The following is an 11440-nucleotide window of genomic DNA, read 5'->3' on the forward strand; positions in this document are numbered from 1 at the left end:
TAGAAAAGTTTTGTTAAACATCGTTTTAGTCAAATGGACTAGCCTCAATTTTAAAGTGATTAAAAGGTTATTGGACCAGTATATAATTTTGGACTTAAAACTCTGCTAACACAGATAATTTCGTTTTTATTTTCATGTTGTATGTTTCTAAACCACACAACTTTACTAACCGAAGGCGACCTCACACCCAACAGCACAATTATAAAACCATGGAACATACGCACAACACAAAAAATCGAGGATTTAAAAACTCTAATTCAAATCTCCTCATTATTGTCAACATGAAACCTACTATGCACCCCAATCACCGTCCAAATGAGTCTAATAGTCCTCCAAGCCTTAGCCATGGACCACCATATCAGACCCCACTTCCAAATCCCTATCAGAAATATGATCGTTTTCGTCCTGTTCACCACCTCCATCGCCCTCGCACTCTTCGACCATTTCTTAATTTCCACATGGCAAAACCTCATTGGTCGGTCCCCAACACCTCTACAACAAATAGGGCTAGGTCAGGTTCTCACCATATCAAGCATGGTCATTTCAGCAGTGTTCGAGTCAAGACGACTCAATACAACTCAAACCCATGGGCTTAGCGGCAACGTGGTTGCACTTATGGTGGTGATGTGGCTCATGTCACAGTTGGTGGTGGTGGTGGTTGTGGAAGAGGTGTTTCATTTTCCAGGACAAGTGTCATACCATCAAGAGTTTCCAAAGTTGCTTAAGAGCACAACGCAACACGCCAACAATTGTGACAGTTTTTATTGGGGTGGCATTTTGTTTGTGCATAGTTGTCCAAGTACCAAAATACTAGATTTACATTTCACAAGATTTACATCTCTCACATGATGTTATACATGACAGGAATAATTTGTAATTTTGGTTCACCCATAAAACTCTATCCGTTGACTTTGTTATATAACTATTTTCTTGAGTGTAAAATACCAAAAAAAAAATCATTGGACTTTTAATCTTTTATCATCTTACTGCTTTAGCTTGTTAACTAGTTTCTGTAGTTGTTAAACAAAACATCATACTAGTTTGACTCTTTAAAAAGTTAAATTCATCATTTTATCAATTTAGTCATTAAACTATAATTTTTTACGATTATTATACCAACAGTTTCTTAACTAAATCAATAGTTCAGTGATAATGGTAAAACTATGTTGTATTTTGGAAGAAACGAGTTTTTTATATTTCGGGAAAGAGTATTTACTGATGCATTTATACGAGGAAAGGAAAAGATAGATTAAAATTTTATTATTAAAAAAAAAAAAAAAAAAAAAATCAAACTCAAAACAAACTATGAATCTAATAAATGAGGATTCGAGGGCATTGCATTTGTGTACTTTGTGCAGTCGTAAGGCCCAATCTGATTAGCTTTATTTTTCACCTGAAAATCCATTTAAAAAAGAAGACATTTATTGCTAGGTTTATATATAAATAAATTTATTATATATTTATTTTATTTTTTTAAATAATAAAATTTAGGATTATGGAGTCATACCGGAGACCATGGATTTCGTTCAGGAATAGATTTGTCTGGAGGCGAATGCTGTACAGCCCCACACTTCATGGTAAGGATTTCCTGTATAAATTATGCATATCATTTTTATTTTTATAAAATATAAACATACTGTTATAATTTATAACCATTTACACAAGTTATAAAATCATCTACAATGTTAAATTTATCATGTATTATTTATTCATCAGGATATCAAAGAGAAACATTTCCAGTCTTTCTCTTTATAAAAAGAACATGATTAAAAAGAAAGGAAACAAGTTATTATTTCTAAAAGTTTGTGTTTGTATTAACTTATTAAATCTGTGAAGTGAAAATATGTTTGGTTTAAACTTTAAATTATAAGCTTCTTAGATATTATGTTTATCTTAAATTATCAATGATATTGTGATTACATATTATATACAGTTTTGTTAGGATTAAAATATCATTTTTCATTTGAAGAAATTCAATTTTTTTAGTTTTGTAATTTACAATTTCAGTCTATAACAGTTCTCAGAAGAAAACAGTCAATTATTATATTTGGCATTGGTTCTAGACAAAAGGGTAAAATGGTCATTTACCTCTCCAGCAGCTTCAATAGCTGCTAACCATTCATCAGAGAAGGGTACAGCATCTATGACTAAAGACTTATTATCTTGCCTCTTGATGTTATTTGACTTCTTCCTGAAAACCACAAACCAATAATCAAATTCAAAAATCAAAAATTTAAAAAGTAAATAAATCTAAAAGTTGCTCAAAGAAACTTACATCAACACTGTTGCTTCTTTGTTATTTTCTTCTTGAACAACATTTGGAATCACATTTTTTTCTAGAGAAATATGATCATTAACCTCACTTGCAATTTCAAAAGGTCCCTCTTGTAGACTTGAGCTTTCTGCAGGCATAACGAAATTACCAGAATGCCCTTCAGTATTCAGTAATGCAGAAATGCAAGAAGTTGTGGCTCCAACGTCATCTTCTGTTTTTCCAATTTCGCCCCTCTGGGACTCCACGGGATTAACCTTACAAGCATTAGATTTTTTGGTATCAGATTGTTCCCTTTTTAATGTTTGAGCAAGATCCTGCATAAGTAAATAGTGCATTAATTAATGTGGATATATAAGGTTGTTTCATTTTTACAATATTACCCTTGTTTATTTTTAAAAGTTTTAATACAACCTCCCACAAATGAGGGTAAAAGTTTTACATATGTAATTGATTTTATTATATATATTAAAAAAAAAAAAAAAAAAAAAAAATTAGTTTCTCACCATGTTTTAGTTAGGTACAATTAGATTTAAAAAAATTGCAATAATATCAGATAAACAACTATTTATGATTTTATTATGATGGTTTTGAAATATACATTCGTTTGTTCTTAACAAAAGGGTAAAATAGTCATTTATTTGTATTCAGAAAGTTCATTCAGACTAAAAAAAAGAAACAGATTTTGTGTATTCAACACCTATTCCATACAGAAATCATTTATCTATTCATACTAAAAAAGTTCATTCAGACTAAAAAAGAAACAGATTAGTTTAAGTTATTTATCATGCTGTGATTAAATAGAATTCCATTTTTATCATTATTTATATCAGTTACAAATTATTCAAGTATTTCAATTTTGTTTATCTTTGTCATTTACAACTTACAATTTAAATTTATATTAGTATATAATTATATTTATATTACCTCTTGATGTATGACCAAAGACTTATCTTGCTTCTTGATGTTATTTGACTTCTTCCTGACAACAACAAACCAAGAATCAAATTCAAAAACTGAAAAAAATAATAATAATAAATAAATCTACAAGTTGCTCAAACATACTTACATCAACACTGTTGCTTCTTTGTTATTTTCTTTTGGATTTGCATTTTTGTCTTGAGAAATATGATCATTAACCTCGGTTGTGTGTAAACCTGAGCTTTCTTCAGGCCTAACGAAATTACCAGAATGCCCTTCATGGAACTGAGAATTCATCAAAGCAGAAATGCAAGGAGTTGTGGCTCCAACGTCATCTTCTTTTTTTCCAATTTTGCCCCTCTGGGACTCCACATGATTAACCTTACAAGAATTTGATTTTTTGGTATCAGATTGTTCCCTTTTTGATGTTTGAACAAGATCCTGCATAAGTAAATAGTGCATTAATTATCATTTGAAGTAAGGTGTTGTTTCTTTTAAGAGTAAATTACACAAATGGTCCCTATGGTTTGGGGTAATTTGCGCATTTGATCCCTAACTTATTTTTCTAACTTGGGAGGTCCCTACTATTTGTTTTTGTTGCACGTTTGGTCCCTATCTTACATAAAAAAGACTATTTTGCCCTTTGATTTTTTAATTTATTCAAATAAAATAGGGTAAGTAAGGTAAAGTAAGATGAGGTGGAAGTGGGATTGGGATTGGGGTGTGTTTATTTAAATAAATTAAAAAATTAAGGGCAAAATAGTCTTTTTATGTAAGACAGGGACCAAGCGTGCAACAAATACAAACAGTAGGGACCTTCCGAGTTAAAAAAATAAGTTAGGGACCAAACTTGCAAATTACCACAAGCCATAGGGACCATTCATGTAATTTTCTCTTTATTTAAATAAATTAAAAAACCAATGGCAAAATAGTCTTTTTGGGTAAGATAGGGACCAAGCGCGTAATAAAAACAAACAGTTATGAGTTTTAAAAAAAAAAACAAAAAACAAAAAAAAAAAGTTAGGGACCAAACGCACAAATTACCCTAAACCATAAGGACCATTCTTGTAATTTACTCTTCCTTTAAACTTAAAATCATGTGTTTTACTCTTTTTGGTGAAGGTATATTAATTACCTCATCACAAGCTTCAATAGCATTTATTGGATGCTTGATAGAAGAGTTATCTTGCCACTTGATGTTATATGACCTTTTCCTAACAAATAACAACAAATCAAGATTCAAGTTTTAACATTTTTTCCCCTAAATTAGGGATTGAGTTTTCAAGATTATAAAGTATAAACAAGTCAAAAACTGGGTTTAAAGCTACTTACTTCAACATTGTTGGACTCTTTGTTTCTTGAAGCACTTTCACTTTAGCTTCAAATTCTTCCCCAAAGCTTATCTTTGACACCTCAGCTTCTACACTATGTGTAGTTGTTAACATGCTCTCAATAATTATCCCCATTTCTTGATGCCTTTGATTTTCATTATTGTTTTTAAATTCATCTTCAATTGGTATTATATCCAAACTCTGTGGATAAGTACTTGAATAAGTTGAGCCACTTTGTTCTACCAAAAGATGATCATTAATCTTAGTTGCAATTTCACATGGGCCCACTTCAACCATAGTCAAAAGTTTTTGTTCTTGATGTTGAATGGATTGTTCAGATGTAGACACTGAAGTGGAGATATGATCATCTTTTGTTTCAAGAACAAAAGGAACTCTTTCATCATTTTCAGACAATTGAATGTTGGCATTCTTGCCTTCTCTGTTCTCCTCATTACCCTTCAATGCAATTTTCTCAATTCCCATTTTGCCCTTGTGTTCAAGGATTCTTTTCTCTTGCTCAATGACCTTATGTGACTCAACATCAGAAGCACTAATACACTCGTATTGCATTTTTCTCACTATATCTTGATATACATTTGAATTTAAGACTCCTTTGTTCACCATGTAATTGGATGATGGACTACCACAAGGGGTAGTATGAGAATTTAATACAGAACATTGTCCATTCTGTGTTTTTGGTGTAGCTGTTGTCTGAAACACACATAAGGGAAACAAATGATTTTAAGGTTGTGTTTGGTGAGTCACAGTTAGCTGATAAGCTAGCTTATTTTTAGAGTTTTTTTATGTTGTCATGTTTGGTAAGCCAAAAAGTAGCTTATAAAAAACTACTTAGACTAGCTTTTTTAAAATTTTCCAAATATACCCTTCTTTTAAATGCCTTTTTATGTCTTTTTATATCTTTCATCTAGTTTTTCAGTTAGTTTTACCAAACGCCATTTTTTATCAGCTAGATTTTCAGCTATCAGCTAGTTTTATATTTAACAACTAACTTTTCAGCTATCAGCTAGTTTTTCAGCTAAAAAGCTACTTAGACTAGCTTTTTAGAAGCTTTTTTAAAAAATTTCAAGTATACCCTTTAATTAATTATAGAAACACATTCTTTTAAATGCCTTTTTATATCTTTCATCTAGCTTTTCAGCTAGTTTTACCAAACGCCATTTTTTATTAGCTAGATTTTCAGTTCAGTTCATAGATAGTTTTTTATTTAACAACTAACTTTTCAGTTATCAATTAGTTTTTCAACTAACAGCTAGCTTTTCAGCTAGTACACCAAACATAGCCTAAATAAATGACTTATGGATATTTTTACATCTTCATAATCGAAATATAAATAAAAAAAGCAAAATTACCTGATCAAAGAATCGGAGTGAAGGTGAAGGCAATCTTAGTCCTGAAGGCAATGAGTTGTTCTGTAGCAATTTAAAGTCCAGATTACTTCATTTCAAGAATTTTATAAATAGCATTAAGAAGTAAGAACTAGAAATTTGATAATTAATACTAAAACATTGGAAAAGCTAGAACCTTTACTGAAGTTGTTGGAGTATATTGAGGTAGAGTTTTAGCTGGAAGAGGGGTAGATTCGTCATGAATTTCACATGAATGCAATCTATCTGGAACCATTTCTAACCCACTATGAGCTTTGTCAACATGTACAAACTGTGATTTGGTTGAAGAAGTTGCTTTAGAAGATGAGTGTGTCTACACAAATTAAAAGGATCATGTTACAACACTTAGTTACTTACAGATTCAAACTTCAATGGAGTCATACTTCCAAAATATTTTACTTTTATATTGTTACTTCTGAAAGGATAAAGGTCAAAATAGCCCTTAATTTCTTACCGATTTTACAGTCTTTTGAGCTAGCTCTTTAGAATGGGGGTTGTCTAATCCTGTTTTTGCTTTAAAGTCTTTTAAAGAGCTTTTCAACCCAACATTCTTCTGAGAATTTACAGCTGCAGGAAGAAAAAGAGAAAAGAAAAACAAATTCAGACACCATATATAGAAATGTGCTCCAGAATTCATTAACACTTACGTGGTTTAGGAATCAGATTATGCCTCAATTGGCTTGTTGTTGTTATAGAACCCTTTGTAGAAGAGCAAGATCCGAGTTTTGACATGGGTAGTTTAGGAAGCTTGGAATCCTTTTTTGTTGTTCTCAAAATGTTTGAATTTGGCCTTTTCAAAGTACAAGGAGTTAAGGCTCACAACCAAGAATAGGTCAAATGTATCCCAAAGGTCAAAGTCAAAGGTCAAACCAATTTAATTTGTTATTGAAAGTGAAAGTCTTATCTTGCTGAAACACAAAAAGGATATGATGATACAGGTGAAGGGGCTGAACAGACACCAATCTTGGACCTTGTTCTATTTGAATTTGAATGATCAGTTAAGAGAACTTTGTGTGTAATCTGCAAACATCATATTTTGAAAATGAGAAACAACTCATTTAGGCCTAGATACAAACAGAGGATAATAGTTTTAAGAAAAGACTCCCAACATACTTTATGATGAGGTAAAGAATCATGATTTCCCACTCTGTTTCCCTTTGATGTGTGACTCTTGTTATGTAACTCTTTAAGTAGAGCTTCTTTAGAGGCCTCCATATCATTGGGTTCATTTCTATATCTGCTACCTGAAGAAAATGAGCTATTTCCCTCTTCACTTATAGTAGGCAATCCCCTTCCACATGTGTAAGCATTGATACCAGTAATCATATTCAATTCACGTGGATCGAGAATGCCTATGAAATGAAGAAAGTGTTTATTACTCATTTACTCATATCATTCATCAAAAGCATAAGAATGAGGAATCCAAAAACATAATCTAGTTTTGAAATTTAATACTAAAAAAGGGAAATTGGACAACCTTCATCAGTAAAGAAAGCTCTATCCCATGCTAAGCTTTTCCGTAAATTGCATTCTGCTCCCTTCTTTCTCCTCTTCATTTGGATAGGTCCCATACCTAATTTTGGCATTTCTAAATTGTTTGAGTTTATATTCTCTTTATTGTTGCTAGATTCAGAAGATGAAGTGGTAGGTTTCTCTGTATGAACACCATCTTTCAAACTTTCTGCACATATGAACATCATTATTTAACTGTCGTTTTGTGTCCACGACCAGATTAAAAGAAAAAAACTTAGCCGACAAGTATAGTTGTGAGTAACTGACAACATGGTATTACTTATTTTAAAGAACAAATTGTATCGAAAAAGAATTTCAGTAATAACACTAAGCATAACAGCTGGGAATTCTGGAATGCCCAAATCATCGATTTAACTTGCATATCGTAAAACAGGATCAGGATCAGACCAAACTTAACTAACCAAACAAACCCAATGACTTAAACCCCATAAACGAACCTGGAAGGGGAAAATGTCAACCGAAAGGGAGTCGTATTTGAGACAATGTAAAGCATCATTAAACATCATTTCAAGCAATGTAGCTGAAATTTTACTTCTATTGCACAAAATTATAAAAATCTGGTAGATACTTACTGGTGCGTGAAGGTGGAAGTGCGAGAGGCGAGCAATTAAAGTAATTGAATGATGATTTCGAAGGTGTTTGCTTGGGATCTGGAAACGGTTCGATAAGAGAATCGTCTTCTTCAGTCAGTTCCATCAATGGAAGATCCGATTCCATGATTCGGAGCCCTAAATGTGTGTTTGGGTGAGTGTGATTAAAAGCTATTTTCAAAACATTATGCAAGCGCGAAAGCGAGAGAGATGTTCAGATCGGGCATTGGGGTAACGAGTTGGCTTATTACTAGCAAGTAGCACCTGCGTGCGTAAACAATTTAAAATATTCCTGTTGACTATTATTAAATTAAATAAATTGCTTATATAATTACTGCTTTAATCCAAAAGTTAATAACAATGTCAAAAATAATAGTATATTTTTTAGGGGTGAGCAAACCCGAACCAAGAAACCGAGAAACCGATAAAAACCGACGAAACCGAAACCGAATCAAAACCGACGGTGTGGGTTTTAAATTTGTAAAAACCGACTTTCCGGGTTCGGTTTCGGTTCTGAGCTTGTCATTAATAGCAATGTAATAGTCTAAGTTAACATTTGTAACCCATTTTAAAATAATAAGAATGTATTATTTGAATATTATGTGTTTTATGCTTAATTGCTTAATTGTGTGGCTTAAATAAATTAAGAATAAAAATATGAGTTAAAATGAAATATTAGATAAGCCTGATATCGATACATGAAGACGTAGTGGTCGTGACGAGGTTTCCGGATATATAAAGAAATGCTGAAATCCGAGTTATAACGAAAAAGTTATGACCTGTCGAAGTTTTGCGACAGAACCGGTACGGCACAACGCAACGTAAATAGTGAATTTACGATAGAGTGATATCTAGCCTTAGAGATTTAAACAAAAGTCGTAGAATATGTTAAACCGAGAGTGTGCATGAAAAGAACGTCTAAATCTAACTTAGTATGAGGAAGTTATGATTTTCCGAAGTTTCGATTTAGCAGTATGCAGCCCGAAACTCGAATTTGAGATCGAGTGATTTCTAGCCAAAATTTTCTAAATGAGAATCGAAGATCTCATCGATAGTAGTCCAACGGTAAAAAGACAGATGAAACGGACGTCAGATGAAGAATATATATTTTCTAACGAAGTTTTCCTATCCTGACCTACTAAAATAATATAATAAAAGTTAAAGTCAAAATTAGCCGACGGAGTCTAAACAAGAGTTGTAGAGCATAATCTCACCTACACGTGGATATAAAGAACATCAAAAACGGAGCTTGTATGCGAAATATATGAATTTCTGAAGTTCGGAACACAAAAATCGAGGTTGTGTCAGAACTCACGACGTGAGCACAGTGGGCACAACGTGAGCACAGACCTGATGCCTTCCAGAGCAAGTGGACGAGTGACGCATGCAGTGACCTACAGAGGTCACGATGTGAGCATTAGAAACTCACGACATGAGTGCAGAAATCTCACCCTATAAATATAAATGAAGGGTCAGCCGATTTTGGTTGCTCCTTCCTTACTCTCCCCCTCCGTATTACATCGTTTTGCGTGCAACTCATACCTCAAAGCCCCGGTATCATTCCCGTGACCTGAAGCGAGTCCGAAGCCCAAAGATCCCGAGAAGAAAAGAGTTTTCGAGCCGAAACTCTAGCTGCGAGAAGCCCGTTGTGTGAAGATCTTCCAGATTTACCGAAGAATACTACTCTTAGAGTCGTAGTTATGTCTGATCATCTTTCTGATCAAGTGAGTGTATATTCTCTTTCTTCTAACACATAGATATAAAGTATTTACATTAGAATATGTGTTACGTGTGTATAAATATACGTGTATATATATTATATGTTTATCTAGAATGAGTATTGAATGAGTATCTTATCAGTTTTTAAGTTGCATATGTATGTGGTTATCTACAAAAATGTTGGGTAGAACTTGGGTAGATAGTTGATGTGTGATAAACTGATGAGAGGCTTCGATGTGATTGTGATCTAGTTGTCCAGCAGAATATCGATGACGACCACGGACTTTTCTAGATAGTTTAGTGGAACGCCGGTAGACTCATAACCTGTAGGTGTAGTGAACTTGGGTGTTCATTTGTTGTATTCTATCCCCCTCATGGTTGCCTTTAGGATATTTATTGTTGAGGAAGCCCTTTGTAGTAATGTTCGTCCCGATGAAAATTCCTAGACTAGGTTCCTTGTGATAGTTATTGTTTTAGGGACGTAAAGTGAGGATAACGGGATTGGGTAATCGGGTTATTGTTGGTTGGTGTCACACCCCAAAACCACGAACGGCAGAAACGTTCAGGGGTGGAGGACGTCATGTACAGTATCACAAACAGTGTAAAATAGTAAACAAGCAACAACATCATCCATTGCATTATAAGTAAAGTTTTAATACATGTGTGTTCTTTCGTTGTAATAAGACACCAAAAATATATAATCAAAATAAAAGACGAGTCTTGTATGCTCCGTCTTCTCAATACCTGGCCACCGTACCTGTCTACTGATGACCTGAGAATACAAGTTATTTTGAAAGAGAGTATCAGCTTTAAAGCTGGTGAATTCATAAGTATTTAAGTGTCATTGACTTGCTTTGAAAAGCTGTTTTAAAAGTCATGTAAACCTTTAAATGAAAATGTTGATATAAGTATGAAAAGCCCTAGAAAATCCCTTATTTTCTATTATTATGAAATGTAGTCTTCAACCCAGGCCCGAATATTTTGTAAGTAAAATGATAGTTTTTCCTTCTATTAACTAGTACTAAAGTACTTAGTCTAACTCATCGTTTATGTGAAAGTATCACAAAATAAAGTAAACAGGAAAATGTACTAATGTAAGTGTTGTCACTGGGTACTAGGAGTAACCCAACATCGCAATAAGCGAAAAGTATAATCTAATGAACATCCGAAGATTGTCCACTTCTCCTCTGTAGCAGCAGCAGATGGGTGGAAGGGTTAGTCCCGATATCGATCTACCTAATATAAATAGTAACGTAATGATCATCCGAAGATTTTCATCTCATCCTCTGTTGCAACAGCAGGATGGAGGAATGGTTAGTTCCGATATCGATCTACCTAGTATATGTAGTAACCTAAGACCTCCGTAGATGGTCATCGACCACTGGTGCTAATCAGTGGGATTCGGAATAGTTAGTCCCACCTATATATCCCATTGAACCGGGATAGAAAAGATAATTTACACAGAAAGTACTAATAAATCATCTTCGCGAGTCAATATACGAGTATCCAGGTAAGTGAATACAGGATAATGCATCTATGTAACAGTGTTCATGTATGGTATTCATGTAAGTGTGTTCATGTATCAGGTAAGTATATGTAAACATGTTCATGTACCAAGTAAGCATATGTATATGTACTCATGTATTAGGTAATGTACTGGTGTAGACT

At 33.4% G+C, this 11440-nt stretch overlaps 1 protein-coding gene across 2 annotated transcripts; it reads right to left on the reverse strand.

The window, feature by feature from the left end:
- Positions 1 to 1150: 1150 nt before the first annotated feature.
- Positions 1151 to 8292, reverse strand: LOC145030909 (uncharacterized). 2 transcript variants are annotated; one of them, XM_078979358.1, is made up of 16 exons: positions 8036 to 8292; positions 7408 to 7611; positions 7044 to 7282; positions 6859 to 6950; positions 6578 to 6729; positions 6385 to 6497; positions 6067 to 6243; positions 5895 to 5954; positions 4526 to 5235; positions 4329 to 4407; positions 3342 to 3634; positions 3200 to 3254; positions 2276 to 2589; positions 2089 to 2191; positions 1508 to 1588; positions 1151 to 1393 (listed from the first exon to the last, which is right to left on the reverse strand). In XM_078979358.1, exons 1-16 carry the CDS (start codon positions 8178 to 8180, stop codon positions 1304 to 1306), a joined length of 2907 nt encoding a protein of 968 aa, XP_078835484.1. In that variant the 5' UTR covers positions 8181 to 8292; the 3' UTR covers positions 1151 to 1303. The 2 variants fall into 2 exon arrangements, with proteins under 2 accessions (XP_078835484.1, XP_078835485.1); XM_078979359.1 differs by having other exon boundaries at positions 7408 to 7607; positions 8036 to 8116.
- Between the last annotated feature and the right edge of the window lie 3148 nt (positions 8293 to 11440).

Source organism: Lactuca saligna, chromosome 2 (genome assembly GCF_052625555.1).
Source record: "Lactuca saligna cultivar CGN05327 chromosome 2, ASM5262555v1, whole genome shotgun sequence".
NCBI lineage: Eukaryota > Viridiplantae > Streptophyta > Magnoliopsida > Asterales > Asteraceae > Lactuca > Lactuca saligna.